Source organism: Catharus ustulatus, chromosome 6, assembly GCF_009819885.2.
Source record: "Catharus ustulatus isolate bCatUst1 chromosome 6, bCatUst1.pri.v2, whole genome shotgun sequence".
NCBI classification, from domain to species: Eukaryota; Metazoa; Chordata; class Aves; order Passeriformes; family Turdidae; genus Catharus; species Catharus ustulatus.
In genome coordinates, this window is record NC_046226.1 from 55,007,161 (window position 1) to 55,029,461 (window position 22,301).

General features: G+C 49.0%; 1 protein-coding gene across 6 annotated transcripts in view; it reads right to left on the reverse strand.

Annotated features, from left to right (window-relative positions):
- Nucleotides 1-442: 442 nt before the first annotated feature.
- Nucleotides 443-22,301, reverse strand: part of LOC116997665 (mas-related G-protein coupled receptor member H-like) — a 33,926-nt gene continuing 12,067 nt past the window's right edge. The window contains exons 2-5 of one of the 6 annotated variants that reach the window (XR_006163005.1): nucleotides 11,954-12,041; nucleotides 10,423-10,721; nucleotides 7,643-10,218; nucleotides 443-469 (exon numbers count right to left, since the gene is read on the reverse strand). Coding sequence is in view for 5 of the 6 variants with exons in the window: in XM_033062725.1 (XP_032918616.1) it covers nucleotides 9,134-10,108 (975 nt within the window). In the remaining variant the exon portion in view is untranslated. Of the gene's footprint in view, nucleotides 470-853; nucleotides 2,762-3,007; nucleotides 3,097-5,131; nucleotides 10,219-10,422; nucleotides 10,722-11,953; nucleotides 12,042-22,301 lie in introns of those variants that run through there. The other 5 variants (XM_033062728.1, XM_033062727.1, XM_033062725.1 and 2 more) reach the window with 5 other exon arrangements.

Consider the following 22,301-nt stretch of genomic DNA (forward strand, 5'->3'; position numbering starts at 1 on the left):
ACAAAATAACAATATTTTACCATTATATCCATAGTTACCTCTGGATGAATGCATAATCTATGCCAAGACTTCAGCATTCTCCACAAGGCACTCTCCAGGGATATTATGGGACCATCATTCCTTTTGCCGGGGCCCCTTCCTGGCTTTACCCCTGCAACCCTCCCTGGGTGTCCTGTTTTACCTGTGCTACCCTACCTGGGTGTCCTGATTTACTTGTGCTACCCTCCATGGGTGTCCTGTTTTACCCGTGCTACCCTACCTGGGTGTCCTGATTTACTTGTGCTACCCTCCATGGGTGTCCTGATTTACCTGTGTTACCCTCCATGGGTGCCCTGTTTTACCTGTGCTACCCTCCCTGGGTGCCCTGTTTTACCTCTGCTACCCTCCCTGGGTGTCCTGTTTTACCTGTGCTACCCTCCCTGGGTGTCCTGATTTACCTGTGCTACCCTCCCTGGGTGTCCTGTTTTACCTGTGCTACCCTCCACTGGTGCTTTCTCAGGTTTGCTCTCTGAAGATCCCATTTTACTCACTGCTGAGATTTTCAGTTCTTCCTGGCAGACTCTCCACAGACCCCTCTGGTCCGCCACTCGTCTCTCTCCTGGACAGTCTCGAGAACCCAATCGATCACCCAGTACCAGCCGGCACCAAGGGGAGCTGATCACCCAAACTGGTGAGGCGCCGTCAGCTCTGCTTGCTGCCCACCGCCCCGGATGGCGGAAATATCCCAGACATGAGTTCCCAGTTGGTCAGGAAAGCCAATCCACAAACACCAGAGGTTTACGTCCAAAAAGGAGACAGTGTCATTTTATTTTACTTGAATAAAGGGAGAGGCCATGGGGCATTCCCCTGGGCTCTCTCAGATTTTTGGAGGACACAGCCTCCCTTTTTATCCTAATTTCTCAGCCACATTTCCCTCTTTCTTTCCCTATTGACTGTGGTACTTCAGAGGTACAGAATTCCCAGAACCTAATATCAGACTAATCAGATGTTCTGAACCTAATCACACTTCCCTGATACCTATGACTCTCCACTAATATATATCCCTGCCTTTTAATTCTTAATCCTTATGGAATTTATGGGTTTTCCCCATGGTTTCTTTCATCTTTCAATATCCAATTTCATTGATCAGCAAATCTACAGTTTGTTTGTAAGAGCTTTTTTTCATTCATCAATCAGTGGAATCCTTCCCACTGCTTCTTTTATATCTCAAGTGCTAGTTTTATTTACAAGCAGACCCACAGCTTGTTTTGTAAACACAAACACATTATTCTTCTCAATCCCAACCCCTATCCTGCCATCCAGAGGCACCAGCCCTGCAGGGATTTGGAAAATCATCGCCACCCCATGATGGGTGTTACATACTTTGCAGCCAGGAGATCCCTCAAATCACCATGAAACTCATCTGGGTAGCCAAAGGAGATGGAGTTCATTCCCTGGGGCCCAGGCAATGAGGGTCATTCCATGGGGAATAGAGCTGGGGAACAGCACTGAGCCCAGCTGCACTGCCTGGAGCCATGTGGGCAGGGTAGGGAGGAGGAAAGCCATGCTCCAATGTGCTCCATGGCAAAGCATCCCTCCCACATTGCCCCTGGCAATGCCCCTGCTCCCTTCTCCTGCAGGAGTGCACCAGCACAGGGAGGGTGATGCTGTGGATATTTATTCATCAGGTGACTCCAGGAAAGCTGTGCCAAGCTCCTTCAGCAGAGCAGTGGAAGGGATCAACAGGCTCAGACCCCTGTGTCCCTGGGGGCATCATTTCTGCGGGCAGCTTTTTTTTCCTTCTTCTCCTCAAAGACCCTCTGGAGGGAGAGCCGGAGGGACCGTATGGAGCAGGGACTCCAGCACCTCCCCACCAAGAAGTAGATGAAGGGTTTGATGCTACTGTGGATGCAGTTGATCAGGAAAAAAACCTGGGTGGGCACAGAGATGTAACCAAGGTCCTGCAGAAAATTGAAAAGGACGAGGAGGAGAGTGAAGAGCACAATGATGAAGATAACATTGTCTCGTGTCTCGTGTTGCTGCTGCTGGGAGCCACGTTTGGCCTTGATGAAGTCGATTGTGCGGGAAATGACCACAGGAGCAGCAAAGAGGAGCAGGATGGTGGCATATATGGAGATGAGAGCTGCCCGGCACTGCTCCTGTTCGTGTGATGGGCACAGGGAAGTCAGCGTGGGAATGAGAGTGAAGAGAGCAAAGAAGGCCCAGAATTGGACAGTGTCCAACACCCACCACAGACGCATAGGAAGTTTACAGCAGCAGTAGAGTTTGCAGAGGTCGTACATATTGACCACAATGCTGCTGTGTGTCATCCTGTACAGCCCCCAGAAGTAGGAGAGCGCTGACAGCTGGAAAAGGAAGTTCACATATGTCAGGGGCATGATAGGTGTGCAGGACACATCCTCCACCAGGAAAAGAATGGTGGAGGGCACCGTGAAGAGAAGGAAGAGGAACTCGATGAAAGCCAGGTCGAAGATGATAGCGTTACGCGCTTTCAGGCTGAGGAGGCAGATGACAGCCCCGTTCCCAAACAGCCCACAGAGGCAGATGAGCAGTGTCACACTGTGTATGGCCACGCTGGTGCCATCTGTCTCACAGAGATCGTCCCCTTCAGTGGATGAGGCAGGAGATGGGGACACGGTGGTCACCTCCATGGATGGACACTGGGCAGGCAGTGGGATGTGGTCCCTGGCTGTGGTCAGAGTGGATGGGAGTCAGTGCTTGGAGAATCCAGGGATGGACCATGCAGCTCCTCAGCAGCTCCCTGCAGTGGGAAGGATTCAGTGGGAAGGAGTGAGATGTTCAGGGAAGAAGGGCAGTGGAAATTGTGGCGTGAGAGTGGGAAATGGGAGGGCTGGGATGTTCTGCAGGGGATGTGGAAGGGAAGCACAGGGCAGAAGAGGGGAGACCTGGGGAGGGCATTTCAGTCACCAGGAGAGGGTGGCAGGAACAGAGCAGCTGCTGGAGGAGAGGAAGGTGGGGCAGGGAGGAAGGAAAACATTGCACTGACCTGTTCACTGTGGGGCAGCAGCAGGCACAGGGGGTCTGTGCAGATCAGCGGTGCTTCCTGGTACCTCTTGCTCCTTTGGGATCCATGTCCTAAAGCGGCTCCTCCCAGGTCAGTAACATGAAGGAGAAAGTGCCCAGATCACCAGGAGCTCCCCATTCCCGTCCTGCTGGCTCCTCTCTGTACCCTGTCCCGCTGTTGTTTCCCAAAGACTCAGAGTGGTCACAGGGAAGTAAGGAGTGGTTTTACAACTTCGGATCCATCAGAATTCCACAGCCTCAGTTTATTGATCTTGATTTGTTTTCCCTCTACAAACCAAGTGCTCTTTTTTTTTTACATAAGAAATGACGCCTCATTTCTAAAAATTTTTAAAAGTGTATTAAACTACAACAAGGGTCAAAATAAGGTAAAGGGAACAGCTCTGGGTGCTCACCCCCAGACAGAGGCACAGCCACGGGCACACTGCCCACACCAGTATCAATCCTTATACACTCTGGGTAAGCCAACCCCTGGTAAGCCAAGCCCCACGCTCAAACATTTTCCACTCCTCCGACACAGCTCCTCCTTCGTCCCGGAGCTTGTGCATTCCTTGTGGCTTCAGCTCCTCACAATGGTCAGAGATCAGCGTTACAACATTCAGCATGAACAAAACACTCACATTAGAAAAACTCCACATCTGAACAGAGCTGCTTTTATCATTATAACACATAATATTCATTCAACATTTGTGAGAGCCAATCACCATAGCACCTGTTTATAACATCTGTGAATGGCTCCTCATTTCCCCCTAACTAGGAACATTCCTTCCTAGGAGTGTGTCCCACACATCACTTATCTCAACCCCACCACTAGGCTGGGAATTACAAGGGTAAGGAATTCCAAACATCAATTCAAACGGAGATAACTGAATATCTCCCCTGGGTCTGGCCCTTATTCTTGCCAAGCCAGGAGCAGGAGCCCTATCCACAGCATTTTAATTTCTATCACCAGCCTCAGAAAGTGTTTCTTTATTTCTCTGTTCATCCCTTCAACCCGACCCAAAATCTGGGTGTGCCAGGGGTTATGGAGGTTCCAATGTATTCCTAAAGCAGTCATAACTCCTTGAAGAATTTTTCCTGTAAAATGAGTTCCCCTATCTGAGTCTACTGCTGCCACAATCCCACGTCTTGGATTTATTTTTCCCAGAAATACTTTAACAACTGATCCTGTAGTTGCTGAAACGGCTGGAAATGCCTCTGGCCAGCCTGTTAACTGACATACTATTACCAGAAGATATTTAAATCTTGCCAATCAGGGCATTTCAGTAAAATCCACCTGGCATCTCTGGAAGGGACGTACAGCCCAAGGCCTCCCTCCCCTGGCAAATTTCTTTGTAACTCTGTTATTTGTTTTAGCACAAATCAAACAACCCTCAACAGCCCGTTTTGCCAGTGTAAAAAGACTCAAAGCAGCATACATTTTGAGGAAGGCTTCTGCCAGTCCTCAGGAGCCCCAGTGGTTTCCTTCATGAAGTTGTTTTAACAACTAAGGCCAGAGCTTTTGGTACCCTCTGTTTACCATCCCTTGTAAACCAATTATTTCCTCTGTCCTCTGCCCCACTCTTTTTAATTATCTCAAGTTCCTCTGGTGGAAAAGACAGCTTCTCTAGCAAAGATGCAATTACTGGGAACAGAGGGAGGATCTTGGAGACTACAGTGCAGCTTTCCGAGCTGCTTCATCAGCCAGTCGGTTTCCTATTGCCTCCTCCGAGCACCCTGCCTGGTGCCCCTTAATGTGGATTATTGCCACCCTTTTTGGTAAGTTCATCACCTCCAATAGGTGAGAGATTAAGTTCTCATGAGCTAACATCCTTCCCCTGCAGGTTAATAAACCTCTTTCTTCCCACAGTTTCCCAAATGCATGTATCACCCCACATGCATATTTAGAATCAGTAAAAACATTCACTCTCTTGTCCCAGTATAACTCACAGGCTCTCACAAGCGCATACAGCTCTGCTGTCTGAGCTGACCAGGCAGGCAGTAACCTCCCTCCTTCCTTCAATTGTCTCCCATTCACAATAGAGCATCCTGTAAATAATTTCCTGTTGCTGTTGGGGCGGACACGACATACGAAAGGACGTACTACATCTCAGAAGGCTAAAATCTGTTTATTACATCAGCCGGTTATCTTTTATACACTCTACGAAGTTTGCACTTTATTCATTGGTTACAACAGATAAACATAATGTTCATTGGTGCAAAACCATCTCCACCTCTGTTTTTCACAAAACTTTTCAAAAAATACTTTTCTCCAGCTGCAGGTTTTTTCTTGCTTATCTTCTCCTTCTTCTCTTCTTGGTCTCCATACCAACGGCCTTTGTAAAATTCCTTTCAGAAGTAAACCTTATCAATTAAGTCTCTCTGGCTCACAGACCAGCTGTAAGCCCTCTCCACAGTTTCCCTTTTTATTTTCTCCCTCAGGCCAGGAAGTATCTCATAAATCTTCCCTAGCCCGGGTCTGGAGATCTATCACCTGAGTGCACTCATGGGTTCCTTCCTGGCCCCCTCTTAAGGGCTGTTCAAACAGGACGCTGGGTCAAACCCTTCCCCACTTTCAAATTCTAAATCCTCCTGCTCCATTAAACAAGATTCATACTGTAATAATTGAACCCTCATCATCCACCTAGAGGCTCTCTCAGTTAACAAAGCTTTAATCTGATGTGAAACTTCAACAATCAGATACCCTCCCCTTGTCAGCTTTCGGGCCTCAGCCACCATCAGAGCTGTGGCTGCGCAGTTCTGCAGGCAATGGGGCCAGCCTCTGGGTCTAACAGCTTAGAAAAATAGGCAACAGGTCTTGGTGTCCCCCCATGCTCTTGCACCAAAATTCCTTTAGCATGACTCTGTTTAACATCCACATATAGTTCAAATTCCTTTTCTGAGTCTGGAAGGGCTAAAACTGGTGCATTTACCAATTTGTCTTAATTTTCTAAAGCTTTGCTCTCCTTCCGGTGTCCATACCACGACATTAGGACTGTCTTGGGTTAAAAAGTCATATAAAGTTCTGGCCACAACAGAAAATCCTCAATCCATACTCTGCAGTACCCCACAAACCCTAAAAACTGTCACAACTCTTTTTTTTGTGTGTGTGTGCGGTAATGGTACTTCTAAAGTTCCTTATATTCTTTCTGGAACAATACACTGCAACCCTCCAGTCAGACTGTGTCCCAAATATTTGACCTTCCTTTCTACCAACTGTGCCTTGTTTTGGACACTCTAAGTCCTTTTTTTTTTTTTTTCAAGAAAATTAAGCAGCTTTACAGTAGCCTCTTCAACCACATTTCCTGTTCCCCTGGATAAGACCAAATCATCCACATACTGCAACAACTTAACTCCTGAGGGTGGAGTAAACTCTCTTGATATTTTCTGCAAAGCTTGCACAAACAAAACCAGCGACTCAGTATATCCCTGAGGGAGTACTGTCCATGTCAATTGTTGTTTTATCATTTTCCCTCCTTCCTCCTGTTCCCACTCAAAGGCAGAATACTGTTTACTATCTTCTGTAATCGGACACCCCCAGAACGCATCCTTGAAATCCAGTACAGAATAATTCTGATGTGAAGAAGGGATCTGATTCAAGATTGTATAGGGATCTGGAATTGTGGGATGCCTTGGTTTGAGAATTTCATTTATTATTCTTAAATCCTGCACCATTCTCTAGGTTCCATCTGGTTTCTTAACCAGCTGGAGAGGGGTGTTATAGGAAGACATACACAGCTCCAAAAGATCTGCCTTTAGTAGGGACTCAATAACAGGCTGTAACCCCTTCTTTCCCTCCCTTGAAAGAGGGTATTGCTTTTTAGACACCACTTGTCCTGGTTGCTTCAAAGTAACTTGGAGAGGCTCTATGTCTGATTTTCTGTATTTCCCTGGGGCTGCCATCGCTTCCAGATTTATTTCAGCATAAGCCTTCTCAGACATTTTACACAAAGATATCACAGTGTTGGTCTCTGTGTCATTTTTTTCACTACTAATTTGCATTCCCACCTTAGCCATCAAATCCCTTCCCAGGAAATTACAATCACAATTAGAAACAAATAGGAATTCATGCATTTTAAACCTGCCCCCCACATCTACTAATAGTGATTGAATAAAATGCACTTGCTCCTCCTTTCCGCTCACTCCTTAAAATACCAGTGATCTTTTTGATAATTTCCCCCCTTTAGGTATGAAATTTAATGTGGATCAAGAGGCCCCTGTGTCTGCCAGAAAACACACCTCCTCTCAATCTGGACCCACTTTAAAAGTTATCAAGGGCTCCAGGCTCTTGGGTCCTTGATATAATGGGAGCCCCTGACATCCCTAACAATCCATTTCCAATTCTCCTCTAAATACCTGCACAAAATTCAACTCAAACAAATTCTATCTGTTCCATCAGGTGGCCATATAAACCTCTTTGGCAAATTACACACTGGCCACACAAAATAACAATATTTTACCATTATATCCATAGTTACCTCTGGATGAATGCATAATCTATGCCAAGACTTCAGCATTCTCCACAAGGCACTCTCCAGGGATATTATGGGACCATCATTCCTTTTGCCGGGGCCCCTTCCTGGCTTTACCCCTGCAACCCTCCCTGGGTGTCCTGTTTTACCTGTGCTGCCCTCCCTGGGTGTCCTGTTTTACCCGTGCTACCCTCCCTGGGTGTCCTGTTTTACCTGTGCTACCCTACCTGGGTGTCCTGATTTACTTGTGCTACCCTCCATGGGTGTCCTGATTTACCTGTGTTACCCTCCATGGGTGCCCTGTTTTACCTGTGCTACCCTCCCTGGGTGCCCTGTTTTACCTCTGCTACCCTCCCTGGGTGTCCTGTTTTACCTGTGCTACCCTCCCTGGGTGTCCTGATTTACCTGTGCTACCCTCCCTGGGTGTCCTGTTTTACCTGTGCTACCCTCCACTGGTGCTTTCTCAGGTTTGCTCTCTGAAGATCCCATTTTACTCACTGCTGAGATTTTCAGTTCTTCCTGGCAGACTCTCCACAGACCCCTCTGGTCCGCCACTCGTCTCTCTCCTGGACAGTCTCGAGAACCCAATCGATCACCCAGTACCAGCCGGCACCAAGGGGAGCTGATCACCCAAACTGGTGAGGCGCCGTCAGCTCTGCTTGCTGCCCACCGCCCCGGATGGCGGAAATATCCCAGACATGAGTTCCCAGTTGGTCAGGAAAGCCAATCCACAAACACCAGAGGTTTACGTCCAAAAAGGAGACAGTGTCATTTTATTTTACTTGAATAAAGGGAGAGGCCATGGGGCATTCTCCTGGGCTCTCTCAGATTTTTGGAGGACACAGCCTCTCTTTTTATCCTAATTTCTCAGCCACAGTTCCCTCTCTCTTTCCCTATTGACTGTGGTACTTCAGAGGTACAGAATTCCCAGAACCTAATATCAGACTAATCAGATGTTCTGAACCTAATCAGACTTCCCTGATACCTACGACTCTCCACTAATATATATCCCTGCCTTTTAATTCTTAATCCTTATGGAATTTATGGGTTTTCCCCATGGTTTCTTTCATCTTTCAATATCCAATTTCATTGATCAGCAAATCTACAGTTTGTTTGTAAGAGCTTTTTTTCATTCATCAATCAGTGGAATCCTTCCCACTGCTTCTTTTATATCTCAAGTGCTAGTTTTATTTACAAGCAGACCCACAGCTTGTTTTGTAAACACAAACACATTATTCTTCTCAATCCCAACCCCTATCCTGCCATCCAGAGGCACCAGCCCTGCAGGGATTTGGAAAATCATCGCCACCCCATGATGGGTGTTACATACTTTGCAGCCAGGAGATCCCTCAAATCACCATGAAACTCATCTGGGTAGCCAAAGGAGATGGAGTTCATTCCCTGGGGCCCAGGCAATGAGGGTCATTCCATGGGGAATAGAGCTGGGGAACAGCACTGAGCCCAGCTGCACTGCCTGGAGCCATGTGGGCAGGGCAGGGAGGAGGAAAGCCATGCTCCAATGTGCTCCATGGCAAAGCATCCCTCCCACATTGCCCCTGGCAATGCCCCTGCTCCCTTCTCCTGCAGGAGTGCACCAGCACAGGGAGGGTGATGCTGTGGATATTTATTCATCAGGTGACTCAAGGAAAGACGTGCCAAGGTCCTTTAGCAGAGCAGTGGAAGGGATCAACAGGCTCAGACCTCCGTATCCCTGGGGGCATCATCACTGTCAGCAGTGTTTGCTTCCTTCTCCTGAAAATACTCGGGCGGGAGACCCAGAGGAACTCCCTGGACCACGGACTCCAGCACCTCCCTGCCACGAAGTAGATGAAGGGTTTGATGCTGCTGTAGATGCAGTTGAGCAGGGAAACAACCTGGGTGGGCACAAGGATGTAATCGAGTTGCTGCAGGAAATTGAAGAGGACAAGGAGGAGAGTGAAGAGCACAATGATGAAGACAACGATGTCTCGCGTCTCGAGTTGCTGCTTCCTGGAGCCACGTTTGGCCTTGATGATGTCGATTGCACGGGAAACGACCATGGGGGCAACAAAGAGGAGCAGGATGACGGCGTACATGGAGATGAGAGCTGCCCTGCAGTGTCCCTGCTCGTCTGATGGGCACAGGGAAGTCAGTGTTGGCATGAGAGTGAAGAGAGCAAAGAAGGCCCAGTATTGGACACCATCCACCAGCCACCACAGGCGATTGAAGATGCTGGACATGAAGTAGCGTTCACACAGGTCGAAAATATTGACCACATAGCTGGAGAGCATCAGCCGGAACAGCCCCCAGAAGCAGGAGAGCTGTGACAGCTGGTAAAGGAAGTTCAGGTACATCAAGGGCATGATAATGGAGCAGGACAGGTCCTCCACCAGGAAAAGGAGGGCGGAGGGGACCGTGAAAAGAAGGATGAGGAAGTCGGCAAGAGCCAGGTGTAAGATGTCGTGGTTACCAACATCCAGGCTGTAGAACCAGAGGACAGCCCCGTTCCCAGCCAGCCCACAGAGGGAGATGAGCAGTGTCACACTGTGTATGGCCACGTTGCTGACATTTATCTCACAGAGATCGTCCCCTTCAGTGGGTGAGGCAGGAGATGGGCACACGGTGGTCACCTCCATGGATGGACTCTGGGCAGGCAGTGGGATGTGGTCCCTGGCTGTGGTCAGAGTGGAAGGGAGTCAGTGCTTGGAGAATCCAGGGATGGACCATGCAGCTCCTCAGCAGCTCCCTGCAGTGGGAAGGATTCAGTGGGGAGAAGTGAGATGTGTAGGGGGAAAGGGTGGGAGTTGGGAGGGATGTGGAAGGGAAGCACAGGGCAGAGAAGGGGGGACCTGGGGAGGGCACTGCGGTCACCGGGAGAGGGTGGCAGGAACAGAGCAGCTGCTGGAGGAGAGGAAGGTGGGGCAGGGAGGAAGGAAAACATTGCACTGACCTGTTCACTGTGGGGCAGCAGCAGGCACAGGGGGTCTGTGCAGATCAGCGGTGCTTCCTGGTACCTCTTGCTCCTTTGGGATCCATGTCCTAAAGTGGATCTTCCCAGGTCAGTAACATGAAGGAGAAAGCGCCCAGATCACCAGGAGCTCCCCATTCCCGTCCTGCTGGCTCCTCTCTCTGCCCTGTTCTGCTGTTGTTTCCCAAAGAATCGGGTGGGGTCACGTAGGAGTCGGAAATTGCATTTTTGGCTACGTCAGTATTCCACTTCCTCAGAGGTATTTATCTTGGGTATTTCGGCTGCAGAGGAAGTGACTTTTGTCAAAAGTTCCAAATGAAATATTTTGCAAATGTCTCCTCATTTCCTTCTGATGAGAAACTTCCTTCCCCGCACTATGTCCCATTCTCTACTCCTTCCCTCTCCTGACAGGTTTCTAACATTCCTTGTTTCTATTCCTTCAGGGGTCACTGTCCCTCCAGCAGCAGAGGGATGCTGATGGTGCGGGTGGCACTGGAATGCTGGCACTGCTGGTCAGGCAGCTGGGAGCTTGTCAGAAGTAACTCTCGTTCTGGGAAGAGCTTTGGGATCATTGCCAAAATCTGCCCTGGGCCCAAGGACGCTCAACTGAGCTGGTCCCTCTCCCTCTTCCTGACCTAACCTCACCCCCACCCCATCCCACCCAACAGATTCCCCAGACAGCAGCTGCTCCCCCACTGTGAGTGTGGCCTGTCAGGCTCTGCTCTCCTCTGGATTTCCCAGCATCCAGACCCCTTCCAACCCCCTCTGACCCTCTCCTGACCCCCCCAGCCTGCTCTGACACCCCAGAACCCACCCAGGGCTGCTTGTTTTCCCCTGACAGCCCCACTGCTCCCTGCTCCACCTGGGACCCCAGCAGTGTCTCTGCTCCTCCTGGCCAGGGGGTTCTGGGACCCAGGAGGGAGGAGGAAAGCCCAGCTCCAGGGTGCTCACAGGATGATAAATGTGGCTGGAGCCAGTGCACAAACACATAAGGAGGCCTGCAGGGGTTTTGGGGGAAGTTCTGTAACAAGGAGCAAGGGCACATGGCCAAGGGAAAAGTTCAAGGCAAGGTCACCTTTAATATTGCAGCACTCAGTGAATATGACCACCAGAGACCCCTCTGGATGATCCTCCAGGATCATAAAAGTACTTCCAGTGGGAAGCTGATACATAAAAATAAATTCTAGGAAAAAAGATATTTATGTGATTGCTAAGAAAAACTTTTTAATGCCTATGTGTGGTTATAATGGATAAACCCCTGCTGTGAAGTCTCACCACACACAGATCAAGGAGAGATCCTGCTGTGTGTCCTGTGCAGTTAAAGAATTCCTGCTTCTGAATGCTTCCCATGGTGTTAGAAATTTTATTTCAGCCAATTTCAATGTCAAGTTACAGAAGGGAACCACAGGGCAGAGGAGGGGGGACCTGGGTCACCAGGAGAGGGTGGCAGGAACAGAGCAGCTGCTGGAGGAGAGGAAGGTGGGGCAGGGAGGAAGGAAAACATTGCACTGACCTGTTCACTGTGGGGAGCAGCAGGCACAGGGGGTCTGTGCAGATCAGCGGTGCTTCCTGGTACCTCTGGCTCCTTTGGGATCCATGTCCTAAAGCGGATCCTCCCAGGTCAGTAACATGAAGGAGAAAGTGCCCAGATCACCAGGAGCTCCCCATTCCCATCCTGCTGGCTCTCTCCGTGCCCTGGCCCGCTGTTTCCCAAATAATCGATGGAATCACAGGGCAGTCAGAAGGGGTTTTTCAACTTCGGATCGATCAGAATTCCACAGCCTCGCGCTTATTGACCGTGATTTTTTCCCCCTACAAAGCAGGGGTCTTTTTCTTTGTTGAGAGAAACGACGCCACACTTCTTAAACATTTAAAAGTTTATTAAACTACACCAACAGAGATAATAATGTAAAAGGAACAGCGTTGAGTGCTCAGCCACAGGCACACTGCCCACCCCAGTATCAGGCCTTATATACTCTGGGTAAGCCAACCCCTGGTAAGCCAAGCCCCACACTCAAACATTTTCCACTCCTCCGACACAGCTCCTCCTTCGTCCCGGAGCTTGTGCATTCCTTGTGGCTTCAGCTCCCCACAACGGTCAGAGATCAGCATTACAGCATTCAGCATGAACACAACACTCACATTAGAAAAACTCCATATCTGAAAAGAGCTTCTTTTAACATTATAACACACACAATATTCATTCAACATTTGTGAGAGCCAATCACCATAGCACCTGTTTATAACATCTGTAAATGGCTCCTCATTTTCCCCTAATTAGAAAGAATTGTGCCCAGGACAGTGTCCCATTTTTCAACTGCCTTCCCTCTCCTGACAGGCTTCAACCATTCCTTGTTTCTATTCCTTCAGGGTTCATTGTCCCTCCAGCAGCAGAGGGATGCTGGTAGTGCTGGTGGCACTGGAATGCTGGCAGTGCTGTGAAGTCTCAGGCTGCAACTTCCACCCTGGGAAGAGCTCCAGAATCATTGCCAAAAGCTCCCCTGGGCTCATGGGAGCACCCCTGGGCCATGAACTCCCATTTCCATCATTCCAGTTCAGGCTCACACAGCCCAAGGGAAGGACAGCAATCAGCTGCTTGCAGCCAGGTTATCAGCACTTGGAGCCCACCTTAATTACAGCCAATCCCCTTGGTGATGCAGTGGAAGCAGGGCTCCCCCTCAGTCCTGGGAACACTTGTGGTTGTTTTTACCTGATCCCAAACTGTCCCTTTGCCAGCAGGGACACCTTTCACTAGGCCAGGCTGCTCCAAACGTCATCCAAACTGTCCTTGTCACTTCCAGGGATGGAGTAGTCACAGCCTCTCTGGGCAACCTGTGCCAGGGCCTCAGCACCCTCACAGGGAAGGATTTCTTCCCAATATCCAATCTGAACCCACCCTCTGGCAGTGGGAAGCCATTCCCCCTTGTCCTGTCACTCCATGCCCTTGTCCAAAGTCCCTCTCCAACTCTCCAGAAGCCCCTTTAGCTCATGGATCATGGAGTGTTTGCACTTGCAAGGATTGTCCTGGTGAGGGGATGTGAGAATCCATAGCTGGGGACACAAACGCGGTGTCAGCAGGGAAGAGAGGGGACAGTTCTGGTCCCAGGGCCACCACAGGTGCCAGTTTCCAGCAGGAGCATCCCAGATCTCTGAGGCATGTCAGCCTGGTTAGGAATCATGTCACCTCAGGTTTCCAGGAATTCCTTGGAATTCTCTGTAGGCTGCAGTCTGACTCCCAGGGGAGTGTAGAAGATGACTCAGATCAAACCTGCAACTTTCTAAGGGTTGTATCCTTGAGAGCAGCTTTGATTCACCTCCTCCCAGAAGAAATGGCATTGCTGAAATCCTAAATCATCCCTCTGCTCTGTGCCTGGGCTGCACAAGTCAAACAGGTGCTGATGATGTTCTTCTCACAGGCATTCCCCAGAGGGTAAAATCACACATCTTCAGAGATCAATGTCATGGCTGGATGGCAATTAAGTAATTTTTCTTTCCTCTGAGCCTTATTCCTTTTGCTCAGACGAGGAGGTAATTGCAGACCTGTTGGTGATAAAACACTTGCATACCTTCTCCCTAGGTTAGTAAATCAGCTAGGCTTCATCACTGTACACTCAGGTAAAGATCTTCACCTAGAAACTTTTAGAAATTCCCTCTGCACTTGTAAATCTTCAAAGCAGTATCACTCTACCTGGGATTAAATTTGATTGCATTTCATTTCAAAATTCTTAGTATAAATATTGCATTATTTAAACATTCTTGAGGAGCCATATCCCCCTTCTTTTGTTTTTTAACAACATGTGTCTCTCATCATTGAATGTGAAGGCAACATAAAAAGCAAAAAAAACATGTGGCAAAACAATAAATTCACACCAAGCAACAATAAATTAGATTGTACAGGCGATTACTAATACACAAAAGATAGTATGGTGATTTAAAACTGCATTATCAATTCCCTAAATACTGTACCATCACCCAGAGTCTGCATTAATTGCAGTAACCAAGTGACACATCCAGTCTTTTTTTAAACACATCCAGGGATGGTGACTCCACCACCTTCCTGGGCAGACCATTCCTGTACTTTATCACTCCTTCTGTGAAAAACTTTTTCCTTATATCCAACCTGTATCTCCCTTGGTGCAGCTTGAGACTGTCCAGTCTGGTTCTGTCAGTGCTGCCTGGTGAAAGATCCAACCCCAGCTGAGCACAGCCACCTTTCAGGGAGCTGTAGGGAGTGATAAGGCCACCCCTGAGTCTCCTCTTCTCCAGGCTGAACAAGCCCAGCTCCCTCAGCCGTTCCTCGCAGGGTTTGTGTTCCCAGCCCCTCCCCAGCCTCGGTGCCTCCTCTGGATGTGCTCAAGTGACTCAAGGTCCTCCCTGAGCTGAGGGGCCAGAACTGGACACAGCACTCGAGGTGTGGCCTCACCAGTGCTGAGTAGAGGGGCAGAGTGACCTCCCTGCTCCGGCTGACCACACCATTCCTGACACAGGCCAGGGGCCATTGGCCTTCTTGGCCCCCAGGGCACACTGCTGGCTCATGTCCATCCTGCTGCTGACCAGCACCCCCAGGTCCCTTTCTGCCTGGGCACTGTCCAGCCACACATCCCCAGCCTGTAACACTGCAGGGGTTATTGTGGCCAAAATGCAGGACTAAGCATCATTAAACTTCATTCCACTGGACTCTGCCCATCCATCCAACCATTCCAGGTCTCTCTGCAGAGCCCTCCTACCTTCCAACAGATTGACTCTCCCAGCTTAGTGTTGTCTACAAATTTAGTAATGAAGGACTCAGTACCCTCATCCATGTCATCAATGAAAATATTGAACAGAACAGGGACCACACAGACCCCTAAGCGACACCACTGGTGACAGATTCCCAGCTGGATGCAGCACCATTCACCACCACTCTCTGGGCATCCAGCCAGTTCTTAACCCAGCACAGAGTGCTCCTGTCCAAGCCAGGGCTGCAGCTTTTCCAGGAGTTTGCTGTGGGAGACAGTGCCAAAGGCCTTGCTGAAGTCCAGGCACACAACACCCACAGCCTTTCCTGCATCCACCAGGCAGGTGAGCTGGTCATAAAAGGAGATCAGGTTGGTCACACATGACCTACCCTCCTAAAACCACACTGGCTGGGTCTGATACCCTGGCCATCCTGAAAGTGCTGTGTGATGGCACTCACTATAAACTGCTCCATAACCTTACCTGGTACTGAGGTCAGGCTCACTGGTCTATAATTACCAGGATCCTCCTTCCCACCCTTTTTACAAATGGGTGTCACACTGGCCAGCTTCCAGTCATCTGGAACTTCCCCAGTGAGCCAGGACTGCTGGTAAATGATGGAGAGGGGCTTTGCAAGCTCATCTGCCAGCTCCCTCATCAGCCTGGGGTGGATCCCATCTGGGCCCATGGATTTATGAACATCCAAGCTGCTCAGCAGTTCTCTGACTGCTTCCTCCTGGATAACAGGGGGACCATTCTGCTCCCTGACACCATCCCAGAAGGAGAGGTGTCCTGAGGACAAGCTCTCTTCCTACTAAAGACTGAGGCAAAGAAGGCATTACGCACTTCCACCTTCTCCTCACCTGCAGTTACTAAGTTCCCTCCCTCATCCAATTAAGAATAAAGGCTGGACTTACCCTTACTTTTGCCATTAATGTATTTGTAAAAATATTTTTTATTTTTTTTTACTGAACATTTTTTGGCCATTTTTTTGTTCAGAGCTTTGGCCTCCATAATTTTTATCCTACATGCTCTAGCAGCTCCCTTAAATACTTCTTGAGGGACCTGACCCTCCTTCCTAAGATGATACATCCTTTTTATTCCCAAGTTCCTCCAAAACCTCATTGCCCATCCAGGCTGGATGTTTGCCTCATTCACTCATTTTTCAGCACACAGAGACAGTCTGTTCCTGTGCCCTCAAGATCTCTGTTTTGAAGAACACCCACCTTTCCTGAACTCCTTTGTTTCTAAGGGATGCTTTCCAAGGAACTCTCTGATTAAGTCTTCTAAATAGGGCAAAGTCTGCCCTCTGGAAGTCCAATGTAAAAATCTCATTGATGTTCCTCCTGATATCCCCAGATATCAAGAACTCTATAATTTAATGATCACTGTGCCCCAAGCAGCCTCCAACCACCACATCTCCCACCAGCCCATCTCTATTTGCAAACAACAGGTCTAATAAAGGCCCTCCCTCACCAGCTGTGACAAAAAGTTGTCCTCCACACACTAAAAACTTCCTGGACTGCCGCTTTTCTGCTGAATTAAGTTCCCAGCAGATTCTGGCAGGTTGAAGTCACCTCCAAGAACAAGGGTGGCGATCCTGAAACATTCTCCAGATGCTCATAGAATAAATTGCCCACCTCTTCTTCCTGGCTGGGTGGATGGTAACAGACTCCCAGCAGGATGTCAGCCTGGTTGGCCTTGCCCTTAATTCTTACCCATTAGTATTCAACCCCATATAAAGGGCCACCCCTCCACCTCCTCTCCCTTTCCTGTCTCTTCTAAAGGGCTTGTGGCCACCCAGTGCAGTGCTCCAGCTGTGTGAGTCATCCCACCACATTTCTGTGATGGCAGCTACATCACAGCTCTGCTGTGGCCCCATGGCTTCCAGCTCTTCTTGTTTGTTACCCCTGCTGTGTGCATTGGTGTACAGGCACCTCAGCTGGGCTACTGATTTCACCCCTAACTCAGGTTTATCACCCTTGGGCCTGCTTTCAGAGAGCCCAACTGCATCCCCTTCCCCCTTCAAACCTAGTTCAAAGCCCTCTCAACAAATTCTGCCAGTTCATGAGCTAAAAACCTTCTGTCCTTGACTGAGAGATGGATCCCATCTGGTTCCAGCAGGGCAGGTGCCATAAAAGTTGCCCCATGATCAAAAAATGCTAAATTTTGCTGATGACACCAACCCTTGAGCCACTGGTTAATGATGTGAGTTCTCCCATTCCTTTCACTGTTTTTCTCAGCCACCAAAGGGACTGAGGAAAAGACTTCCTGTGCCCCTGTCCTATTGACCACTTGGCCCAGTTCCTTAAAGTCCCTTTTAATTGCCCTGACATTCCTCTTCTCAATCTCATCACTGCCAGCCTGCAGTATCAGCAGTGGACAATAATCAGAGGGCTGGATAAGTCTGGGGAGTCTCTCAGTGATATCCTGGGCCCAGGCCCAGGGAGGCAGCAGACCTCCCTGTGGGATAGATCCAGTCCACATATGGGACTCTCTGTTCCCCTCAGAAGCAGTCACCCACTATTATTGCCCTTCTTTTATTTTTAGTGTTAGAGGTGTTGATCTGTCTTACAGATGGGGAGGCTCACTGGGCAGAGAATTGTCTTCTAAATCATCTAAATCATCTGTCTGACTCTCCAGATCCAGGGCCTCACACCTATTCTGAAGTGGCACCTGGCTAGGGGGTTGGGAGGAATTTTTATTATTACCTCCCTGAGCAGGGACCCATTTCCACTCCCCTTCATCCCCCAGGTGCCCTCCTGTTGCCTGGCAGTGGGAGGCTGGGGAGTCCTCTGGCTCTTGTTGGATCTCCCTCAAGGATGGAAGGGCAGAACTCCACCAGTCTATTTCCCTTTCACTTTCCCTGATACTCCTTAGTCTTTCAATTCCTCCCTAAGCTCAGCCACCAGTGAAAGCAGATCATTCACCTGTTCACACCGCAGGGAGGCTTCCTCCACAACGTCCCCTGAAACCACTGATAACTCAAACACTCCAGGCAGGAATGGGTCAGGATAGACACATCCTTTCTGGAGGGTTCCACTCGGTTACACTTGTGCTAACCAAAGTTTTTGGTTGTGTAAAAACCATTACTAACAGACACCCCAAAGCCAACCAGCCAACAGAAACACTGCAAACAACACACAGCAAATCCTCCTAGTGAGAAAACTGCAACCCTGCCTGCAGGCCTGCCTGCAGCCCTGCCTAGCACGCCCCAGAGATGTGCCACCCCGTTTGCCCACTCCTGTTCACCACGCTCCCCAGAGGCCTCTTACAATCAGCCACTCAACAAGGAAGGAAGCCCCACCCTGTTCCTGCCTGACTCACAAAACTAATTGGTTTTGTTTTATCTCTGCAATAAAATAACTGCATAGTGTAGCTCAAATAAACAGGTACCTGCTTGCTTGCAGGCTGGCTGGGTGTTGGGATTGGGTTTTCCCTTCTCTCTGTGGAATTTTCCCCATTGTGATATTAAGAAAACTTATTTGGTACACTCTAGCACAGGTGGCTAGAGACAAAAAGGGGGAGGGGTGTGAGGGGGAACACCTCGAGACTGGGGGGGATGGAGGGAGGAAAGGAGGAGGGGGTAGCTGGGCTGTCTCTCTGTCTCACACCTGTGGTCACTGGAGGAACAAGTCTGGTGCTGCCACCACCCCCTGCCATCCCAATGCCAGGAGCCACGTTCACTGCTGGGGACAGCCACCGACCTGCTGCAGAACTCTGTTACACTTCCCCAATTTTCTCAGTTTTCCTACAGATTGTTCCATCAAATAGGACTCCAAGAGCACTCCTGCTCACTTCTGCCATCCTGATCAGCTCCATGCTCCTTGTAAACACCTGGGCAGTCCCACAGCCAAAACAAAACTGTGGATAACTCTGGCAAAAGCCATAAAAAAGGACACTCTGTGCTTGTCTTGTTTACCCTGATGACCCCTTTTCCACCTGGCTGGCAGGGCTGCCTACAGATGTATGGCAAATAACCAATAATGTCACCTGTATGAAAGATAACAATCCTAATGGCTTATGGAAGCACAGCCCTGTGGATGCCTGGGATCTCTGGAACCAGGAGCTCCCACATGCATCACTGGAACCCTGAGAGCTAGAAATTCTTGGCTCTGTAAAATGGGATTTTTGTGTAAGGTTTTCATATAAACCAAAGTGGGAAACAACAGAAAGGCCCACAATTATAAAAGAAAGAAAATTGTTAGGAAAGACATTTCCCCATACCACCCAGCTTGCAAAATCAGAGCTACTGGTGTAATTCCACCTCCCCTGTCACTTCACAGTCCAGTAATCACCCACTCCAGTTTCCACAAGTTATGTTTCTTATTTGTGGGGACAGAGCATGGCCCAGAATACCATCATATATTAAGGGTGGGCCTGGTAGCTTGGAGAGACTTCCTTTGCTGTTACCCAACATAAAAATGATCCATAGCACAAAGAAGAGAGTAAAAAAAATTTACACATTACTTTGAATCTAATTGCAATGATGATGTCACATATTGGAGTAAAGAACAAAAGAATATTGCCTCCCTTTTACTGCCCTGGGTGGCCACAGCAAAGACTTTAGGTCAATTAGATCACCTCAGCAAAGACTTTAGGTCAATTAGATCACCTTGGGTGCCTCCTGAGTAAACAAACCAGTGCCACCTCCCTTGCATTAAGTGCTTGCTCTCAGATGTGGATGCCATCACGCATGCCACCTTGAAACCAGGGCAGCAATAGACTTTCCACTCTCAGCACATGGGCAGAGCTGTGAGGACTGTGATGACATGTGTTGTATGAACCCTTCTGATCACAGTGAGTCCATTCATCACAGCATTCAGATTCTCAAAGAAAGATTCCAGAAGCTACAAAAGGAAGATGACTGGTTCAACGGACTGTTCAAGAATTGGAACTTGCCTAGTTGGGCTCTATCTGTAATCAAAACAATTTTAGTAATTTTTGTAATTCTTGTTATTGTGTTTGTGTTGTTACCCTGTTTGTTAAATTGTGTGTCAAGGGTTTTCCAAAATTTTTTACCAAATGTTTTTGCAATTGAGAAAAAAGGAGCAGATGTGGTAATTGGATCAACTGAAATTACAGACATAGACTTGAGACCCTGGCAAACCAGGCACTGTGAACATGTTAATTAGCACATTCCAAAGGCAATCTTATTCCTAGAGCCTTAATTCTCGATTGGTTTCAGACCTTTGGCCATAAAAGTTCAAATGTCCTTTGGGATTGGACCTTTGCCCTCAGGTATTCCCTATGTATTGTTAACTCAAACCCCTGGCCCTGTGTTTGGTTCCTGCCTATCCTTGGATAACAGAGCTTTTGGAAACTGCTTCACGGACCATGTGCATTAAAGGATATCTTGGCAGACCGTCACACCCAGCCCTTTACTATTTTACAGTCATGCTATCACCCAGCTAAACCGGTGAGGTTGTTGCATGGGGGTGAATTCCCCTGGGATATGACTTGCCTGCTGGACCCAACCCAGTGGGAAGGCATCCTAGGGGAGCTGGAATGAGGAGAACCACTCCAGCTGGACCCACTGTGCCCACAGCCACTGGAGCAGAGTCCCTGTCACGCTGCTGCTGCTGTGCCTGTGTGGAATGGTGGGAACAGGGCTGTGCTCTGGCTCCTCGGCTTCTGCAGCCACAGGAACCCCATCCCCATCTGTGTCCTCACCCTGGCCATGGCTGACTTCACCTTCCTGCTCTCCATGCCCATCGCCCTGGGGGGATTTTCTGTCCCTGAGAGCTTCTGCCACCAGCTGGGCCCGTGACAGGGCTGTGACAGCTGGGCTGAACGTCTCCATCCTCTTGGCTTTCCCTGCTGGTATCTACTCTGTGACAGCCTTCAGTGCTGGGACAGCTCTGTTTGCCCTCCCCTCATTTTGGGTACTGGCTCTTGCTGAGGGCGTTTGACTTCTCTGCCTTTGCCCTCAGCACCTCTCTCCCACTCACCTGTGCCAACAGCAGTGCCCACCTCTGATTGACTTCCTGGCTGGGAGCTGTGCAGAGGAATTCACTCTCTCTGTTGGTGTTGCCTTCCAGAGGGCTTTTGAGGATGTGCCAGAGCCAGGGAATAGGGACAACACTGTGGAATCATCATCAATGGAATCATCATGATATAGAGTCACAGTATCACAGTATAATTTGGTTGGAAGACACCTCCATGATCATCAAGTCTAACCCACGCCGTAACTAAACAATGGTTCCAAGAGTCACATGCAGTCTTTTTTTTCAAATACATCCAGGGATGGTGACACCACCTCCTACCCAGGCAAAGCATTTCAATACTTTTTTATTCTTTCAGTAAAAAACTTTTTCCTAATATCCAACCTGAATTTCCCCTGGTGCCGCTTGAGACTGTGTCCTCTGGATCTGTCAGTGCTGCCTGGTGCAAGAGACCAACCCCACCTGAGCACAGAAAGTTGTAGAAGCTTTCAGGAAGTTGTAGAGAGTGATAAGGTCACCTCTGAGTCTCCTTTTCTCCAGGCTAAAAGCAGTCATCGTAAAATATAGCCATAAAATATCCAGAGGTGGAAGGGACCCACAAGGATCATGGAGTTCAGCTCCTGGCCCTGCACAGGACATCCAACAATCCCACCCGGTGCCTGAGAGCATTGTCCAAAACTTCTTTGAGCTCTGTCAGGCTGGCACTGTGTGCAGTAGGGGAACTCCTGCCTGGAGAGGATTCTGGATGACACGAGGAATCATCATGGAATGGATTGGGTTGGAAGGAATCTTAGAGATCATTGCATTCCAACCCTTCTGCCATGGGAAGGGACACCCAGGAAACCCGGAACAACTCCCATTCTGCAAAGAGTTTCAGAATCATTGCCAAAACCTGCTCTGGGCTCATGGGAGCATCCCTGGGCCATGGACTCCCATTTCCATCATTGCACTGCAGGCTCACACAGCCCAAGGGAAGGACAGCAATCAGCTGCTTGCAGCCAGGTTATCAGCACTTGGAGCCCACATTAATTACAGCCAATCCCCTTGGTGATGCAGTGAAAGCTGTTGGAGACCAGGGAGCTCTGAAACGCCTTCCAGCCCTTCACCTGTTCCTCCTCAGTCCTGGGAACACTTGTGGTTGTTTTTACCTGATCCCAAAGTGTCCCTTTGCCAGCAGGGACACCTTCCACTATGTCAGGT